This window comes from Papaver somniferum, chromosome 6 (genome assembly GCF_003573695.1).
Source record: "Papaver somniferum cultivar HN1 chromosome 6, ASM357369v1, whole genome shotgun sequence".
Taxonomy (NCBI): Eukaryota; Viridiplantae; Streptophyta; class Magnoliopsida; order Ranunculales; family Papaveraceae; genus Papaver; species Papaver somniferum.
Genome location: NC_039363.1, coordinates 84,215,432 through 84,236,339, shown reverse-complemented (window position 1 = coordinate 84,236,339; position 20,908 = coordinate 84,215,432). Strand labels below are relative to the sequence as shown.

General features: G+C 40.6%; 1 protein-coding gene across 3 annotated transcripts; it reads right to left on the bottom strand.

Moving 5' to 3' along the window:
• Positions 1-13,967: 13,967 nt before the first annotated feature.
• On the bottom strand, positions 13,968-19,795 carry LOC113288223 (folylpolyglutamate synthase-like). Of its 3 annotated transcripts, none has more exons than XM_026537187.1 (18): positions 19,568-19,795; positions 19,067-19,159; positions 18,733-18,881; positions 18,578-18,643; positions 18,130-18,239; positions 17,651-17,711; positions 17,409-17,492; positions 17,188-17,244; positions 16,862-16,922; positions 16,718-16,764; positions 16,541-16,618; positions 16,056-16,220; positions 15,680-15,973; positions 15,363-15,441; positions 15,132-15,284; positions 14,771-14,910; positions 14,475-14,530; positions 13,968-14,071 (listed from the first exon to the last, which is right to left on the bottom strand). In XM_026537187.1, exons 2-18 carry the CDS (start codon positions 19,074-19,076, stop codon positions 14,050-14,052), a joined length of 1,632 nt encoding a protein of 543 aa, XP_026392972.1. In that variant the 5' UTR covers positions 19,077-19,159; positions 19,568-19,795; the 3' UTR covers positions 13,968-14,049. The 3 variants fall into 3 exon arrangements, with proteins under 3 accessions (XP_026392972.1, XP_026392974.1, XP_026392973.1); XM_026537189.1 differs by lacking the exon at positions 13,968-14,071 and adding an exon at positions 14,223-14,399; XM_026537188.1 differs by lacking the exon at positions 13,968-14,071 and having other exon boundaries at positions 14,223-14,530; positions 19,568-19,794.
• Between the last annotated feature and the right edge of the window lie 1,113 nt (positions 19,796-20,908).

Below are 20,908 nucleotides of genomic sequence, written 5' to 3'. Positions count from 1 at the left end.
TTTGTGAACTCAGGGGGGTTGCTGATTTTCTTTGCTTCGATTTTGGAGAAGTCGTTCCTGATCTTTACGTGTGATGAAATTGTATTGTTGATTCCCTTCTACTAGGCGTTCAAGTGCAACGCTGGAAGGATGCAGGCTGCCGGCGTTGGGAAGATGCAGGTTGCCGGCCCTGGAAGGACGTAGGCTGTCAGCGCTGGGAAGATGTAAGCTTCCGGTGCTGGAAGGACGCAAGTTGTTAGCGCTGGATCGACTTGGAACGGGAGCTGGCTTGACGTGGACGCTGGCTTGTATTTGGTATGGCGCGGATTATTGGTTGGGCATGGAGCGGACTGTTGGCTTGGCGTGGCGCTGGCTTTTTCTTGCAGGCCCAGTTGCCTCTTCCCATATGTAGATCAAATAGGAAACCCTTTTCTTATTCAAATTCCACAAGTGCCTATGAAAGGGGTTGGCTCTCCTTTTTATCTCGTACCTTTGTTATCACGTCCTGGTGTTAGCGGTAGCAGTAAAGTGGGCAAGCATATTCCAGCTATGTACTCCAGCGTTCCTCTTTCAATTCGTTTTCTTGTTTTCTTGTGTTGGTGCAAACCTTAGCCGTAGGTATGCCTTCCATAAATCTGTAGAAATATTGTTCTTCTGAACTGGTGTAAACCCTAGCCGTGGGCATGCCTTTCATAAACTTGTAAAAATACTTCATCATAAACAATTCCTCTTCAAATATTACCGTAGTAACGTCGGCTAGTGCATGAGTAGTGAAGTGACAGGTAATTATTATTATGCAAAGTAGACACGTAAGGGTAGGTGGCTGTGTTTTTTTTCTTTGAAAGGCAAACAAAGCGCCTGGTTTATGGTTTGATTTGAATTGATAGATAATTGTTATCTATAAGGGTTTTGGATTATTCTTCTTGGAATGAATTGTTTTAGAATAATGTTGTCTTGGTTTCGATTGCAAGTGACGCAAACATCCCAGGAAAACCATGGAACCGTGAGTGTTATGTGTCAGTAGAGAGCATGGGATAAAACATAACATGGCTATCAGTTTTATCATTCCCGTGAAAACTTGAAGTAGTAAACCATGTATTTTGTCTAATCAAGACTTACTCAGTTTTTCGGATCTCCTGATGAAAAATGAATCTTCAGGGTGAAAGTCCAAGTTTTGTGGGAAGCACAACCGTGATTTTGGAAAGTCTCCAGTAGTCCCTGATTCGTCTAATGGTCGAGTTGTCAATCCCTGGCCGGCTCATTTGCTTCTAACCTCTAGGAAGTCCCCAGTCATCCCTTGTCGCGTCACGACTGGTGATCGGGACGTCCGGTAACCGAGTCGTGGATCCATGATCAAATCGCTTGCTGCCGCCACCTTGGAAGTCCCCAGTCATCCCTTGTCGTGTCATGACTGGTAACTAGGTTGTCTGCTAACTGAGTCGTCGATCCCTGAGTGGATCGTTTGCTTTCACCACTTTGATGTCTAGGTTGAAGTATGAGATCGGGAATTGGAAATTGATATTGTAACTGAGAGATTAATCTCCCGCTATGGTCGCCAATTGTTTGAGGGTGAAAACGGTTTCTGCTGATTTTGGTAATTTCGGGTGTGTGAGTGAGAAACGAATTTAAACCCTAAACAATGTACGGCAAGGGAGTAATTTATATTCGAGAGATCAATCTGTAAAAATCCGGCTTAAACCAAGAAATGGCCGTTCCAGACTTGCTTCGATCACAAAGTGAAGGAGAAGGGTTGGTTTTGGGGAGGGAAGCGAAGAAAGTGTTGAGACCAGAATAGTTGATTTGGAAGAGTAGTTGTTTTACGACTTGTATCAGAAAGTGGGAAGCTAACAGATGGAGATCTAGCAAATGTTTTCTGAGTGTTGTATGCTCCTGACCTAAACTTTTTGTTCGGTGGAAATAGGTAATGCCTATTTATACAAGTCGAAGTGAAACGTACTCTGGTCTCATTAAGAAATGGAAAACGGGGGAGTAAATGGGAGGAGGTGGTAACCGGTAATGCTTGGAATTGATGTTCCATAAAAGAAAGCGTTTCACCATTACTCCCTGTATTTACTAACCGCCTCATCCTTATGACACTTTCTTATAACGGGCGTAGTGTACGCCGCACGCTGTAAACCGCCAAACTAATACCCAATGAGCATCCCCCAGTTTGTGACATACGTTGATGTCTCGAGTGTTTTCGTGGAAAACATGTAGCACGTTGTTGTTGTCTGGAAATTTGAGATTGGGAGACTTGTCGGCTCGGTGGTGACCTTCAACGGTCGAGATTTTGCATCTTAAGAGGAAAGGCAGTCGTTGATTATTGCAACCCTTCATTTGGTAGCCAATGGCATGAAAGCATGATCAGTATGGCTTTAATATGGCCTAGTTTAGGCGCGGCCAAAAGTTAGGGCCAAAGGTTGCCATGCGTTAGCTGGTAACCTTGGACGGCTAAGATCTGCACCTTAGATGAAAAAGTGGTCGTTGATCGTCGCACGCCTTAGTTTTGGTAGCCGCATCGGGAAGGCCGGCATGGTATGGCGTGACAAGGTGGTTGGCATGCCATTGGCACATGTGGCATGTCATGCCTTGGCGTGGTTTGGCGTGGCTAAAACTAGGGTTTTGGGCCAAAGGTTACCATGCGTTGTTTGGCGACCTTGGACGGCTAGGATTTGCATCTAGGATTGAAGGGTGGTCGTTGATCGTCGCACGCCTTCGTTTTGGTAGCCGCATAGGGAAGGTCGGCATGGTATGGCGCGGCAAGGTGGTTGGCATGCCATTGGCGCGGTTTGGCGTGGCCAAAACTAGGGTTTTGGGGCAAAGGTTACCATGCGTTGTTTGGCGACCTTGGACGGCTAGGATTTGCATCTAGGATGGAAGGGTGGCCATTGATCGTCGCAAACCTTCATTTTGGTATCCGCATAGGGAAGGCCGACATGGTATGGCGCGGCAAGGTGGTTGGCATGCCATTGGCACATGTGTCATGGCATGCCTTGGCGTGGCCAAAACTAGGATTTTGGTCCAAAGGTTACCATGCGTTGTTTGGCGACCTTAGACGGCTAGGATTTGCATCTAAGATTGAAGGGTGGCCGTTGATCGTCGCACGCCTTTGTTTTGGTAGCCGCATAGGGAAGGCCGGCATGGTGGGGCCAAGAAAAATGGCGCGGACGGCTTGGCATAGTGGAGCCAAGGGTTTGGCATGGACGGCTTGGCATGGTGGGGCCAAGGCAAGGTGAGGTTGGCTTGGCATGGTGGGGCAAAGGGTTTGGTGTGCCATTGGCGCATGGTGCGGCTAGCATGGTTGGGGCGAAGGCAAGGTGCAGTTGGCTTCGCATAGTGGGGACAAGGGTTTGGCATGGACGGCTTGGCATGGTAGGGCCAAGGCAAGGTGCGGTTGGCTTGGCATGGTGGGACCAAGGGTTTGGCATGCCATTGGCGCATGGTGCGGCTAGCATGGTTGGGGCCAAGGCAAGGTGGGTTGGATTGGCATAGTGGGGACAAGGGTTTGGCATGCCATTGGCGCATGGTGCGTCTAGCATGGTTGGCATGCCTTGGCGCGGTAGACGTGGCTGGCATGGTTTGCCATTGGCACAGTGGTGCTGCTGGCATGGTTGGCATGCCTTGGCGCGGAGATGTGGCTGGCATGGTTTGTTATTGGAACAGTGGTGCGATTGGCATGCCTTGACGCGGAGATGTGGCTGACATGGTTTTCCATTGGCACAGTGGTGTGGCTGGCATGGTTGGCATGCCTTGGCGCGGAGATGTGGCTGACATGGTTTTCCATTGGCACAGTGGTGCGGCTGGCATGGTTGGCATGCCTTGGCGCAGAGATGTTGCTGGCATGGTTTGCCATTGGCACAGTGGTGCAGCTGGCATGGTTGGAAAGCCTTGGCGCGGTAGCATGAGAATTAGGGTTTGGCATAGATGACGTCAGTCGATGTTAAGGGTTCTGCCGTGGAACATGACCCATGTTAAAAAAAGGTACCCCGGTAATTCTTGCGTAGGCATGCAGATTGATTAAATAAAGGTGCTAATGGTCATAGTGACGCCATGTCAGTTGCACAGTTTTACGATTTCAACTCTAAGCTAAAAACCACCGTCAACAGGTGGCCGCTCCGTTAGTGTCTTGAGGAAATAGGTATCTCTTTCTGAGTTATAGACACGTCTGTCTGAGCCTTACGAGAACCTTTTGTCTTTCCATCAAATCATCAGTGGTAAAAGGAGGTCGGCTTCTTCCGGCTCCTCCAGTCTCTTTCCCTGATGGTGGAGTAGCAACGGCTCTGGTGACGGTTGGAGCTGTCATACTTGAAGAAACGTTGGGGTGGCAGAAGCGGCTCTGGTTCTGGTGATCGTAGGTGTATCGTGCAGAGATGGCGCGGTTTTGATCACAGAGTTTTGGAGCCATGGCGCTGTTTCGAAAGGTGGGGATGGCGCTGCTTTGGCTGGTTGTGGAGCGGAGAAGATGGCGCTGGACTTTGGATGGCTGTGGAGCGAAAAGATGGCGTTGGAAGGGTGCGAAATGTTAGCGCTGGAAAGGATGCAAGCTGCTGGCGCTGGAAATATGCCAGTTGTTAGCGCTGGAAGGATGCATTGTTAGCGCTAGAAGGATGCAAGTTGTTAGTGCTGGAAAGGATGCAAGCTGCTGGCGCTGGAACCTTCCTCCATTCAAGATCCACAAACATCATGCATATAAAAGGCGCTACCCATCTTCTTTATCCCGTATCATCAGTTTTATTCCCTCGTCTTGGATCTAGTAGCAACACAACGAGCATACTCCAGGTATGTATTCCAGCGTTCCTCCTCTAGCTTGTTCTTCCATCTTGGTGCAAATCCTAGCCATAGGCATGTACGCCGTAGTTTTATGGGTGACGCCCGTCTTGACCGCGATAAGTCCCCAATCACTCCTCGTCGTGTGATAACTGATAACTAAGACATTGATTCCCGAGCGGATTGTTTGCTTCTACCATCTTGAGATCGGAATTGAAAGGTGAAACTTGAAATTGGAAATCGATATTGCAACCGAGAGATTGATCTCCCACTGTGGTCGCCAATTGTTTGAGGGTGAAAACATTTCGAGTGTGTGGGTGAGAAACGAGTCTAAACCCTAAAAAATGTACTGCAAGGAAGTACTTTGATTCGAGAGATCAATCTGTACAAATACGTCCTACACCAAGAAATGGCCGTCCAGAAAGTGAAGGAGAAGGGTTGGTCTAGGGAGGGAAGTGAAGAAAGTGTTGAGACCAGAATAGTTGATTCGGGAAGAGTAGTTGCTTGACGACTTGTATCAGAAAGTGGAAAGCTAACATATGGGAAAGCTAGCAAGTGATTTCTGAGTGTTGTATTCTCCTGACCAAAAACTTGTGTTTGGTGGAAATAGGTGAGACCTATTTATACAAGTCGCAATGAAACGTACCCTGGTCTCATAAGAAACGGAAACAGTTGAGTAAATGGAAGAAAATGGTAACGGGTAAAGCCTGGAATTGATGTTTCCATAATGAAGGAAAAGTTTCACCATTACTTCTTGTATTTACTAACCGCCTCACCCTTATGACACTTTCCTGTAACGGGCGTAATGTACGCCGCGCGCTGTAAACCGCCAGACCAATACCCTGATGAGAATCCCCCAGTTTATGACATGTTTTGATGTCTCGAGTGTTTTCGTGAAAAACGTGTAGCATGTTGCTACGTGTGGCGTGGCCAAAGGATTTGGCGTTTGTGGCCAAGTTGGTGTCATGACCAAAGAATAGACATCGTAGCAAGGTTGGTGCCGTGACCAGAGAGTTAGCATCGTAGCCAAATTGGTGCCGTGACCAAGAGTTAGCATCGCAGCCAAGACATCGCCACGAGTCGTTTGGTGGCAGTTTTGTACGGATGAGATCTGCATCTCAGGAGGAAGAGTAGTCGTAGATTGTTTCAACCCTTCGTTTGGAAACCAGCGGCATGGTTGCAGCGCTTGCATGCACTTGGCACGGCAAAATTAGGGTTTTGGCGTCGTGGCCAAGAGATTTCCATAAATCGTTTGGTGGCAAGTTTGTATGGGTGAGATTTGTATCGCATGAGGAAGGGTGGCTGTTGATTGTTGCAACCCTTTGTTTGCAGCCAGTGGCATGGTTTAGGCGTGACCGAGCTAGGATTTTGGCGTTGTTTAGGCGCGGCCAAAACTAGGGTTTTGGCTTAGTTGAGGTGCGGCCAAAATTAGTGCTTGGCATTGGGCCAAAAGTGGACATGCGTTTGATGGCAAGATTGTACGGCTGAGATTTGCATCTCAGGTGGAAGGGCGGGCCGTTGATTGTTGCAACCCTTCATTTGGCATCCAGTGGAATGTGGTAGAGACGGCATGGCTTTGGCATGTTTTAGGCGCGGCCAAAGATAGGGTTTTGGAATAAACCGTGATGTTTGGCCTTGGGACGGAAGTTGCCATGTGTTAGGTGGCGAACTTGTACGGCTGAGATCTGCACCTCAGATGGAAAGGTAGTCGTTTATTGTTGCAACCCTTCGTTTGGCAGCCAGCGACATGGTGGTAGGACCGCATGGCTTTGGCATGTTTTAGGCGCGGCCAAAATTAGGGTTTTGGCATAATCCGTGATGTTTGGCCTTGGGTCGGAAGTTACCATGCGTTTGGTGGCGAACTTGGACGGCTGAGATCCGCATCTCAGATGGAAGGGTAGCCGTTGATTATTGCAACCCTTCGTTTGGCATCCAGTGACATGGTGTTACGGCCCCATGGCTTTGGCATGTTTTAGGCGCGGCCAACATTAGGGTTTTGGCATAAGCCGTGATGTTTGTCCTTGGGCCGGAAGTTGCCATGTGTTAGGTGGCGAACTTGTACGGCTGAGATCTGCACCTCAGATGGAAAGGTAGTCGTTGATTATTGCAACCCTTCGTTTGGCAGCCAGCGACATGGTGGTAGGACCGCATGGCTTTGGCATGTTTTAGGCGCGACCAAAATTAGGGTTTTGGCATAACCCGTGATGTTTGGCCTTGGGTCGGAAGTTACCATGCGTTTGGTGGCGAACTTGGACGGCTGAGATCCGCATCTCAGATGGAAGGGTAGCCGTTGATTATTGCAACCCTTCGTTTGGCATCCAGCGGCATGGTGTTATGGCCGCATGGCTTTGGCATGTTTTAGGCGCGGCCAAAATTAGGGTTTTGGCATAAGCCGTGATGTTTGTCCTTGGGCCGGAAGTTGCCATGCGTTAGGTGGCGAACTTGGACGGCTGAGATCTGCATCTCAGATGGAAGGGTAGTCGTTGATTGTTGCAACCCTTCATTTGGAAGCAAGCAGCATGGTGGTAGGGCCGCATGGCTTTGGCATGTTTTAGGCGCGGCCAAAATTAGGGTTTTGGCATAAACCGTGATGTTTGTCCTTGGGCCGGAAGTTGCCATGCGTTAGGTGGAGAACTTGTACGGCTGAGATCTGCATCTTATATGGAAGGGTAGCCGTTGATTGTTGCAACCCTTCGTTTGGTAGCCAGCGGCATGGTGGTAGGGCCGCATGGCTTTGGCATGTTTTAGGCGCGGCCAAAATTAGGGTTTTGGCATAAACCGTGATGTTTGGCCTTGGGCCGTAAGTTTCCATGTGTTAGGTGGCGAACTTGTACAGCTGAGATCTGCATCTCAGATGGAAGGGTAGTCGTTGATTATTGCAACCCTCCGTTTGGCAGCCAGCGGCATGGTGGTAGGGGCGCATGGCTTTGGCATGTTTTAGGCGCAGCCAAAATTAGGGTTTTGGCATAAGCCGTGATGTTTGGTCTTGGGCCGGAAGTTGCCATGCGTTAGGTGGCGAACTTGTACGGCTGAGATCTGCATCTCAGATGGAAGGGTAGCCGTTGATTGTTGCAACCCTTCATTTGGCAGCCAGCGGCTGGTGGTAGGGTTGCATGGCTTTGGCATGTTTTGTTATATTTAGGAGATCCCTATGCTTAGACTCAGCCAGCGGCATGATGGAAGGGTAGCCTATTTTCAAAATCATATATGTAAGGGTAAAAACTATTTTGTTATATTTAGGAGATCCCTATGCTTAGACTCAGCAACGATATCTTGTTCTGGTGAGGAAAAGTAATTTCATGATTAATACCAAAATAAGATAATAATAAGTCCAATCCATGATTAATAACTTCACCACCACCATCAGTTCTGTTGGCTCTGATAGTGCAAGAGAGTAAATTTTCAGCATAATTCTTAAAGTTAATGAAAACAATTCTAAAATCAGACTTGACAATTTAAAAGAAAGACCCAACAAAACTTTGAGAAATTAAATATTGACATAAAATCTGAAACTTGTTACAGAAAGGCTTGTTAGGAGCAGAGCCCCATACTTCAATATGAAGAAGCTGTAAAAGTGCAATAGAACAAGAATTTGAGACATTAAATGGAAGTTAATGGTTTCTTCCTAGTTGGGAAGCAGTATAAAACAAAGGCTTTTACATGATATTGGCAAGCATCATTGACCAATAAATCCGTGAACCTAACTACAAAGGGAGTTCTTCGACGATACCAAAGACCAATGTCCAAGAATCAATCAAATCTTATCCAACAAATAAGGTTGGACCTCTCTACTGTGATTGATCAACGCACAACATGTGATATTTCAATTATAAAGATAAACAATATAATGCGGGAAAAAAATAACACAGACACCAGAAATTTTGTTAACGAGGAAAACGCAAATACAGAAAAACCCCAGGACCTAGTCCATATTGAACACCAAACTGTATTAAGCCTCTACAGACACTAGCCTACTACCAATTAACTTCAGTCTAGAATGTAGTTGTGCCCGAACTCGGTCTCTCGTTGATTCGGGTACAGTCGCGCTCCTTACGCCTCTTGAATCCCAACAGGACTCCGTATAATTGATTCCCTTAGAAGGAGTCCCACCAACTAAGAGTTGCTTCAACTCAATTGAATACTTTAAACCAAATCTGCCTCCCACAAATTAAGCCTATAATTGATTTCCTGATTTATGATCTAAACGGATGATCGGATCAAATGAAAGATCCGGGTGATGGATTATTATTCACCTCACAAGTATAAAACTTGCGGAATCACAAAGTCTGAGACGAAGACAACTTTGTGATTACTATCTATCTTGATTGATGGAGCAAGGCTCTACAAACAATCAGGATCAGGATACTCAAGTTATCAAGGTAAAAGATAACTGGACTTGGCTTCACGAATCCCAATGAAGTCTTTATAGTCGCTAAACCCTAAAGAATTTCTGGAGAGGACAACTCTAGATACAACTAGGACACACCAAAAAGTAGTGTCAGGATTCAAAGATCCCAGTTGCCAAGATTTCCCCTTATATAGACTTAGGTTGCTTTAGGTTTAAGCTAAGATAGCTTTCGAACCAAGCAAACAATATTCACCATTAGATGAAAGCTTTGAATATTATTCACATATACAAGATAAACACTATGGTTAGGTAAACCGTAACCGAACCGTGTATAAAGACTATGTTCAACATGGTTACCAGAAACTAGCCGATTTGAACTTAAAAGCTTAACACTCATTTTCATGTTCACAAGGACACTAATCTTGAATCACAATTATGTGATATAATTAATCTAGTGTTAATTAGAGAATTGATCAAATGAAAATCATCTCAAAGAAATATAATTGAATCAAAATCAACATAGTTTGTAACTGTACAAGGTACAAATACTTGAACCGTTCGTGAGTCGGCTGAATCGCAGTACGCAGACCGGTTTGCAAACTTATAGCAATTACCGAGTTCCGGAGTCTACAAAACTTCTCAGTTCACGTACCGGTTTGCAAACATTGATCAACTCAAGTTCCGGAGTATACAGGGCTTTTCAGTTCACGTACCGGTTTCCAAACTAAAGACTTTTACCGGTTCCGGAGTTCAAAGAACATTTCAGTTTGCGTGCCGGTTTGGGTACTAAACCGGTTCTAGAATGTAGAAATGTATTGGATCGAATACTGGTTTAGTCTTTAACCCGGTTCCCTTACCAAAGTTCCAAAGTGGTTTGTATACGAATATACGTACCTATCCAGATCATAGACAATTAGATTTTCCAATGATATGCATACGAGTATGCTTATCACACAAATATGAAAATCGATATATAGCTACTGTGTTACGTGTACGAATACATGTATTATTGTTTCAGACATATAACCGTTTTCTCAGTTTATAAGACTGATAACACTGTCTTGTATTCCGAATATAGTAGTTATATATTTCTCAAAATCAATTCAAGACATTCCTGAATAATAACAATGACGCATATCACTGTTCCAGGATATTTTTAAATGATAAACTTGAACCATTATTTGGATCTGAACAATAAATTGTTCTCCACCGAAATTGATCACGTATGAACAAATGTTCATCAAGCTTAGTCATTATATTTCGAGAAATTCGTAAACTAAATAATTAGTTCTCGACTCGAAATTCTTGTCTATGGAAGCTAGTCTAATTAGTTATGTGACAATCTTCTCAAGGATAGAAAAGTGAATATAATTTGAGAAATAGTTGGTTCAGTCTTCACTTACCTTTTGTTGATGAAGTTCTCCAAAAGTTTCGGTTGATCTTCACCTTCAAACGGTAAAACGCAAATGATGATTGGTTCGTTTCTCAGCTCCACTATCCTAGACCTATACTAAACTAATTGTAGACTTGAAATCAAGATATAGTTTTGACAATTAAATCTGACAACAAGCTTGATATAGCAACACTTGCGAGTTCGACCGAGCAATGCTCTAACAATCTCCCCCTTTGTCAATTTTAGTGACAAAACTATTAATACCTATGGATAACAAAAATAAAGTTTTCGAAATACTCCTTGATCCACCATGTCTTCATGATTTCCTTGGTTTCTTCAACTCTCCTTGAACTCTTCGTTATTTCAAGTTGCAATGATTCTGAAGGTGTTCAACTTAGCATCATTGTTTTTGAAGAACCGATTCCATAGCGAAAACAATTTTTTGAAAACAAATATTCTCAGTCGTTGTTATACAGAAACGTACAGTCGAACCTCAATAAATGAATGCTCTCGGGACCAAGAAAAAAGATTCGTTTAGCGGGGTTATTTATTTATCGATAAATGAATATTTTATTTATTTATCGATAAACAAATATTTTATTTATTTATTGATAAACGAATATTTATTCATTTAGATAATATTTTCTTAATTAAGAAGTTAAATTGTACAGGAGCAAATGTACAAGTATACCGGAAAATGGTCAATTAGAAGAAGAAATCCAAGGATTAACTAGTGTCATTTCTAATTTACGTTATAGAAACGTGATGGACGTCGAACATATTTTGAACTATCATAACGAGAATGATGCAGTTATGGAGTCTCCAACAGACGAAGAAATTATTGAGTCGGTTATGAATAATGAGAATGATCCTGAACCAGATGATAGTAGCGTCGTACCAAATGTGTCATCTAAAGATGCTTCAAGCGATGGTCACTTTAAAAAACTACTTGCTACAACACGAGCAAAATATTCCAGAAATTGTCCAAGTATTGCATAAAATTAAGGATACGGTGCATTTTTGTTTGGTGGAAGAAAAAGACAATCAACCATAGATGAATTTTTTTGAGTTCATTCCGACATACATTTTTATGTAAAATTTTCTGATTATGTATTTTGGTTTATTTTTATATATTTTATTTTTATATATAATTCAATGATTATCCATTTATATTTCTGTAGGGCCTTTAAGGATCCAATTCTTTTTATTCATTAATGCATTAAGCGAGGTTATTCATTTATCACCTTGGCCCAAGACGGGACCGGAGAAAATTATTCATTTTGCGAGGTTATTCATTTATCGAGGTTCGAATGTAGTATTATTATCTTCTCTCCAAAGTTCAATTGTATCTCAACTCTGTAGTAATATTATGGTGATATGTTTCTCCCCCTTAATCAATACTTACATCTTTTGTTTAATAGGTAAAAACCTATTGCTTAAATGATCCACTCCCCCTTACATAATGACCCGTAAACCATATATATGTAGTATGAAACTACTACATAATTCTCCCCCTTTTTGTCAATAAAATTAACAAAGGTACGAAAATCGAGGGATCGTAATGAATACAACCAAAAGATATCTTAAGTTTTAAGGAAGAAGGAGATACTACATAATAACATAGTTAAAATGCAAATCCTCATATCAACTTATTTAAATGATATCACATAGTAATAAATACTTAGCGCTCATGATAGGAGATTAAAAAGATACAAGCATCCCCTTTATAATTCCACAGCCACACTCCCACAAAGATATAGCAATTAAGCACAAGTTCATTTAAGAAGTCTCCCCCATAAAATGTTATTCCCAAGAGAACAACATGAGTGACCTTACTTTTGTGAAAAAGAAGGATTTTGGACATTAACAAATCACAAGGATTTGTATCCATAGTATCGACATAAATTAATCTCAAGGCCAGTTACGAACAACGAGACAATTTTACTCGATTTTACTCAACATAAGAGAATCTTACGGAGTGTGTCAAACATCAAAACATAAAAAGATCAATACCGCGAGAAAAATCTCAAAGAGTTTGTGCTATTTTCCGTTTATAAAAACATAATAGATTTAACTTCTGAGCATATATGAAATATTAGCTCGATTCACGAGAACGTAAAGGAACAAATATATCATAAGAATTTTGCAATAAATAAACAAAAAATGATTACATACTGCAAATTCATCTTCCAACAACTCTAGAATTTAAATAAATAAATCTAAAAACATTCAAGATGAAAAACGTTGGGAATAGCTATGTGTAATCACAATCTTTGCGATACCAAACCCTAGTTATCGTTCTCAAGAATAAAATCCTCAAAAGAAGGTTCCTAGATATGCATCAAGTTTTTAATATCCTGAGCAGAGAATTCCTTCTCATTATTGAAAAACTCATTGATGATAAAATCATTTAGTTTTTCTAAGTCATCGGAGATGTCAATTAACTCACTAAGTTTTGTCCTCAGTTTACTCACAGTGCTTTTTTTTCTTAGACAGCGAGTGTTCATAGTAAGTTATCTCATCAAAAGAGCGATTGATTCGAAGCTTTATATCATTCCTCTTACATACAAAGTTCTTCACTTTAGCCCTAAAATCATTATCATGTCGACAAATAGATAAAGACAAGTTGAGGAAGAACCTTTTTCATCTCCAGTTGACATCTTCTTTTGATTCCTTCACATAAGTAGACGTTAACAACTTTTATTGGACCCTTCCTTATCTTTGATTATTCGTTAGAAGCTTTCTCTCTTAATAGGACTGTGCAAACCGCGAACTAGTAAACCGTCATGGCAGAATTGTGAAAGGGGGCATCCCTCTGTAGCTCTGCAGCTCGCAGAATCGTGAAGGGGAATTACCCCGTAGCCCTGCAGCCGGGACATGGAGTACGTGGCCACATCACCGAAATGATTGTGAATGCGTAATCCCATGGAAGCGATGGACCACTACACCCTCTGTGTCGAAAACGAACAAGACACGGAAGGTGTCAAGGATAAGTTACGTCTCGGCCCGCAGACGGCCGGTGTAAAAACTTCGTCGCACCCTTGGGGATACAGTCTTTCTAAAATAATATCCCTGCTCGACCCGGTACTTGCTATTGGAAAAGAGTTTTGGTTTTGGAGTATTTTTCAGCCCTAAATAAAGAAATTGATTTTCTCTATTAAGGTTCGTGAACCAGTGGACATATAATATACGTTCCCGTCCGTGAGCCCAAATGATTATGCACACACTTTGACCAACTTACAAATTGTGGTTACTCAATCCCAAGATTAAAGCATCTCATTAGCTCGAATAAACAGGGTTTAGAGCATAAGAGACAGCCAATAAATCAAGTATGGATCATAGAGTTTTTGGAGCTAGCTCAACAAAAATTATTCATACTATCTTATGAAATGGAATGAGTCACACAATAACTATGATCAATTTATTCCTGGGCAGTCTTATTATCACAAAAGATAATGTGACGAAAATTTATGCAACCTCACTTTCTCATTATTTCCTCGCTGGATCCACCAAAGCGAGGCTCCCATCCTCTTTTTTGGCGAGGATTGTTTCCTCACCTGTGTCAAAGTTCCCTCCAACGTTCCCTGCTTTCAAGCAGAGAGAAATGGAACAAAACCTTTAACCACGGTTTACTGTCCAAATTATCCTACTTTCCTTCTCCATAAGAGTCAGCCTTATATCAATTTTTGCTCTCACTGGTAACAAAATCTTTCTTAATATATGCGAGAAAAGTCAAAAACGAAAACATTCAATTAAAGGGAACATCTTAGCTCAACTCAGATAACCATAAATCAGATAATTATACAGCAAATGATTCTACGCCCAATATTTTGCAGTGACAAGAACACAAATCTGATAAATCCCACTTTTTCCGAGTTCCCATGTTAATTCATTTTCTCTCACATAAATCATCTGTTTGTGCCCGAGTTCAATATATTAGACGATCAGAACCCATAATTGCACATTTCTATTTGATAGATACTTTACCTTTTGATTATTCTCAAGACGTCACCCACAAGGTGCAATGAACCAGTAACCAGAACCTAGAATGAAAAATCAAGAAGATTGACTTCAGAAGAATATATAATTCTTGACTTTTTGTGTGAAAATTAAATGTCCCAAGACTCTCTTCTAGGGGCATAAATAGATTTTAGTGACTGTTTATGATATCAGTGAAAGTGATGGATACAACTATAGTCCAGTCATCAGTGAATTTGTACACTGTATTCTTTTTACTTATTATTGCTTGTAATTGTGAATTCAAGAGGAGAGCATATAGATACCTGAAAACGAACTGATCGATTCTGTTGGACACTATCCATGAGCCATTTAATAGCCAAGGGAAGTGAAGGAAACACAATACTGGTCTCGGAATTCCTCATACTGTGTTCACAATCTTCCTTGCTTTCTTCTAGCGTTGACTCTGAAGACAAGTAGAAAACAAAATACTACTTTTATGTCCGTCATACTTTGTAGAAAACTACACTAACTCAATTTGAAATGATAAAAATTTCACACACTTGACAAAGAAATTGGCTAAGCAAAGCACAATAGATGTGTAAACTAACTCCACAATCGTGGTAATATATTTTGAGGAAGAAAAGACTACTATTTTCGCAGATATAAAAGAAACAAAAAGAATACCTTTCTCTTCATGAACAAGATTTTTCCATACTTTTTCAAGTTGTAGTTGCCAAGATAAATCAACTTGTGGATCAGATGAGGGTAAAGCATGAGAGCCGACCTTATTATACACCGACTGGTTTGGTACAAAGAGAGCCTTCTGGAAGTGAACTCCTGAATATTAAATGGTAAATAAAGCGAAATCTCTCATTTAGTCTTACATAACAGCTGCATAGAGCATGAAGAAGTTACCGTGATTAGCACAAGCATGGATTAGGCGGGGCAGAAGAAGCTGAGGATCTCGCACTGACATGCAATTGAACAAGAGTATCTGGCCATAAGTTTTCAAAAAAAAAAAATCAGTACATGATTGCACATTAAAGTGGTGCAAGTCATTATATATATACATATATATGAGTTGACAATAAATACATTTTGTAAGTACACCAATAAACAAGCCTGTGTAAAGAAACATGCTGTCTTGATTTAAGATCTATCATGAAATGTAGATAACCTTAAAACTACCGCACTCATAAAAAGGCCAAAAGAACTCCAGTTTGTGAACTTACCTGCATGGAATTCATACTCAGAAACTCATTAGGGCCCCTAAGCGCTGTATTTAAAACATCTGAACTCTCAGAAGGTTGTTTCTTCAAGGAACCATAGTGTTGAGTATCTTCTTTGATCGCCAGAGAAAACCAATTTCCACAAATTTCCATGCTTTCAGGACTATGAGCGCCATCCAAATAGAACACCACATCTCCAGGGCCTTCCACGTTAACAAATGGATCAGCAACTATCTGTGCTCGTCCTTGCAAGCTCGCAGTTCTAAGCCCTTTGACAAACTGCTCGGGCAGAGAGTTCTGTAGACATGCCCATATCGATGAGATATATCAGCATTTTTATATGGGCCGAGAAAAGTAAAAACCTAACTGTACAACTTACAGCCTGATCCAGATACGTGCCTTCGTAATGGCCCATCTTTTGGAGCCACGTGCGGCACAGGGCAACCGCAAGACCTGCATTGATGTATTGGTGCTCACCCTGAAGCCCAAGTTGCAAACCATTTAATAAACTGCTATCCAAGGGATGTGCAACTTGGAGAGCTACCTGTAACGGATATGAAGTTCATATATAAGCTTTACAGGTTGGTTCCTGTCAGTGTCTAATGACATATACTAGACTGCCTATATGACGAATAAAAATAGCTTAAAATGGGAAAATACAGGGTGTATTACTTCAAAATCATATCCTTCAGTTGTTAGTCCATAAGAAATAGTTTCGGCAGCCAATTCACGAACAATACAAGAACATTTTCGTGTTCAATAATCAGGATTTAAAATTTAACTAAGCTATTGACAAATTACACATTTGAAGTAAAATAAAAGCAGTAAAGATAGTAGTGAAAAATGTAATATGATAAAACATACCTCTAATTCATAAGCCCTTTCCTCAAGCACGCCCATTGCTTCAGCAGGCTGAGGCACCGTAAATGCTGGAGTTTTTTGCTATCAGGAACAAGGAGAAAAAGAACATGTTTCAGGATAGAAGTCTTCCTAATTGTCAAAGGTTTCTGCAAAAGTAAAAGCATATAGTTCCATGAATACCTTGAAAATACCAGCTTTCTCACCAGCAATCTCTCCAAGGGTGTAGCCTGCCAGTAATGGTCAGAAACAGCAAATATAATAACGATAACCAATTTTTTTAAAGGATGACTAATTGAAAAAAGAATCCACAGAAAAATCACTAACCCAGAATTTCCATGTGATCAAACCCAAGGGAAGATATTCCACATGCAATAGGTGTTTGCACCTGAAATGTAATCCACAATGTGAGTCGTGCTAGGCTGAATTTAATAAAACAATTACAGTGTTCCGGTTAAGTGATTCCATTACGTTCAATTAGACTATACATTAAGATATTCCACATGCAATAGGTGTTTGCACATGGAATGCAATCCACAGTGTGAGTCGTGCTCGACTGAATTCAATAAAGCAGTTTTAGTGTTCTGCTATAAGTGACTTTGATACAATCATTAAACTACAAATTTATATTCGAAAGGAAATGTAATTCATACCAAATTTGTAGCATCAAACTTTCCACCTAAACCAACTTCCAGTATAGCAACCTCCACCTGCTCAGCAAAAAGGAAAGCCTCTATGTTATACTTCAGAAACACGGAAGACATCAACAAGATGATCTAGAATAATCGTACCACAAACAAACAAATTCCAGAATGAAATTATTGTCAAGTTGGAGTTATGCTATCAAGTTGAAAGAAATATATCATGCACTGACCTGCTCTGCTGCAAATATTTTGAAAGCAAGCAACGCAAGGAACCGAAAGTACGTTGGCATAGGTACATCTTCACTGCTTTTCTCCTGCATTCAAGATGATGAAAAACATGAGGGAACGGGCAAAACAAGAACTTTTGCCTTGATTATTGACAAAAGCAGAAGATAGATCAACAGTTATGGAGGAAACGGAAACCCCATAGTTTCAAAATAACTAATCAATATGTAAGCAATATAAATGATACCTTCAGACGTTCAAAGCACCACCAGAAGTACGCCAAAAATTTGTCTCCACTTATTTCCACTCTACAAAGGAAAAACAGAACTAGAAATGAAACAGACATCTTAATTGCAAGTCGATTCAAAGGAAGCGCATCTTTTGGTTTTGGTTAAATCTGACACATGCAAACTTCACGCTTTCTCCTGGAAACAAAGTGAGTTCCTGGGAGTACATGCCATTGCATGTTCAAGGTTTCGGAACTGAACAAACATATCGAGTTTAACATCAACAGCAGCAACACACTTAAACGAGTACGGTAAGCTCAAAACTGTCTGACCCAGCTCGCTTTCCCAATTAATGGAGCAACCTCCCAGCAAAAAATTGGAGAAGAGAACTTAAATGCTAATCAAAGATGCTGCCGCATCAGTTGGGAAAGCAAATATTTTAGCTATCAATGGGATGACGTAACATAATTTTTCATGATGTCTAACAAGGTTAACTCACCCATCTAACCGGAATCTTTCTCGGATATCAATAAGATGAGGAGAAGTGAAAAGTCCAGTACGAAACCCACAATTACGCAGTATAGATTCTGTAAATGTGCATGTTGATCCCTACAAAAATATTGTGAAACAGCAAAATAAGGTTTTCACAATTATAAAAAGTAGCAATGCAAATACAAAAACAAGACATTGATACTCATAAGCATAAACCATTTCCAATTTACACCAGAGCTGAAGAAACAAAAAGATGAGAAACAAACCGTTGGCCATATTTCGTTTTATCGAGAAAACACACGGGGTAGGTAGTGTAGCAAGGTGGGACCGAGCATACAATCACAACCCCTTGTTTGCCAGCACTTTAGTGAGCAGAGTGCAAATAGCATTTATTAGTAAAAGTGCTACTAAGAAGCGAGACTAATAAAACCTTAAATAGGAAAAGAAAATCACACCTTTCCTTTAGTACCAGCGACGTGTATAACCTTCATTTGAGAAATAGAATCCTCCAGATCCAATATCTACAAAATCCAGTTATTATACAGTTATTCATACACTAAACAAGCAGCCAGAATAAGGTCATTGAAGTTCAAATTATAAGTGAGATTACCTTAACATAATCGAATAACACATCGAATTGATCACCCTTAGTAGACTTATCAGCACGAGTACGTTTGGTAATTAAAGAAGACAAAGCATCCAAAGTTTCTTCGTATGTAGGTGGTTTAACATTCTTCATCACATATTCAATATGGCCATCTATATAAAATTCAAATACAAACACAAGAACATAATCAAAAAACCATTACAGAAAAATGATACAAACTAATTCCACAAACAGTTTCGGCTCGTCTAATCATTCCTGAATTTATAACCGCTGATATCATTGTAATATTCAAATATGAGTCTATGAATTGAAAAATCAATGAAGATAGAGAGAATACCTCCTGCCATGATGATCGGCTATAAGAATCAGATTCAAAGAAGTAATGAAGAAGCACCAAAGGTTTATCACGAAGTGAAGCCAGACACTAGAGCTACAATCCCAATCAGAGAAAACATTAAACAGACAGAAGTATGATTTAAACCTGCCTCAGACTTCGATATGCAAGAAACAAGAGCTACATGTATATCACATTTTTCGTTTGTGTAAAATGAAAAAAAAACCTAATCGAGTTGACAAATTTCTCCCCCTTCAGCTTGTCCAGGTTGACACTTCAATATTTGGTAAAGCCCCATTACAAAAACCATACACAGGTATTCATTATGAACCAAAATTGATCTGAAATCATCAATGGGTATCAGTTTTGTTGGCACTGAGACTACAAGCCATGATTTGGGGCAATCTCTTCCCATTTTTTAATGAGGGACACTCGGTCGGAGACTAAAAGAGGAATCCAGAACCCCAGACAGAGTAAAACATTAGATGAAATTAACTAGCTTACCTTGACGAATATGGAAATAGCAACTCCTCGAGCAGCTCAAGATTCCTACTCGAACTCGAAGACTGAAAAGAAAGGGCAAAATCAAGAAGACAAGAACTCAAGTGTGTTGCGCAACACCTGTGGGAGTTATGAGGTGGCGATTAGAATAAAATACGTATGATTTCACCCTCGAGCATATTAGTTTACGTCAATAGAACCTCCTAGTCGATTTCGGTTCGCTTCGGTTGGAACCTAACATTATCTCGGGAAAACTTTTGATGAAATTTTGAAGTTTTTATTTTTAAAATTTTATAACGTGTATGTTAAGCATTTTGCATACCTTACATACATATGTTACATTATACAAATATAACCAAATAATATCAATTTTTAAGATAAGTAACAAAAAGAAAAACAATGAGTTTTTAAAGTTGGGTTTGGTTTTTATTACTAAATTTTCATATGTAGAACTTGTCTCAGCGAGATTTCTGCCGTGTTTTGATGGAATTTTGGTCGTCTTAGTGAGACCTCAACCACATTTCGGTGGAATCTCGGTAGTGTCGCCGAGTTTTCGGCCAAATCTCGTCTCGCCGAGATTGACCATAAAAGTTAACTCATCTCCACTTTTATTGTGGATGCGAAAACATCATCGATAATAATCTACTCATATTGAAAATGAGAGGCTAACTAGTACACCACCAACTTTTTCATTCTGATACCTATTTGGACAATCTTATGTACAATCTATACGTTTGGTTACGAAACTGTATTTAAAATTGTTTTAACAAGGTAAACCTAGTATGTACCCGAACTGTTCATGAACCAAATTCCAATAAGGACAAGTCTTGTAATCTATATTTCAAAATATGAATTCAACAAGAACGAGTCTTGTAGGTTCTTCACAGCTGAGTTAACATTATCTAGGTTTAGATACGTACAACCTGCGATATTTCAATTGTAAAGATTAAACAATATAATGCGCAAAAGAAATAACACATACACCAGAATTTTTTGTTAACGAGGAAAACTACAATCTTGTAGAAAAACCTCGGAACCTAGTCCATATTGAACACACACTGATTTAAATTGTTACACAATTACCTACTACCAGTTTTCAGACTAGATGTAATACCTTCTGCTTCAATTTTACTTGTGCATTCATAGAATTCGTAGCAGAATACCAATTCTCTTTAGGAGTTGCTCTTGTAAATCTTCTAGCCATTAGCCAATTATCTTTAGAAGATATTCTTGAAAATCTTCTAGAAGAGCGTTAATTCTCTTTAGAAGATGTTCCTCAACAATTAGGGTCTATCGTTCCATAACCTAATTGATTCTTCCTTACAAGATCGTTTAGAATAATCT

What these genes read in the sequence shown, in the direction of transcription:
- LOC113288223 (XM_026537187.1), bottom strand. An exon ending in AAATATTTGCAGCAGAGCAG is followed by an intron (nt 17,245 to 17,408) that starts GTCAGTGCATGA and finishes TTTGCTGAGCAG; the next exon opens with GTGGAGGTTGCTATACTGGA. An exon ending in ATCGATCAGTTCGTTTTCAG is followed by an intron (nt 14,531 to 14,770) that starts GTATCTATATGC and finishes TTTTCATTCTAG; the next exon opens with GTTCTGGTTACTGGTTCATT.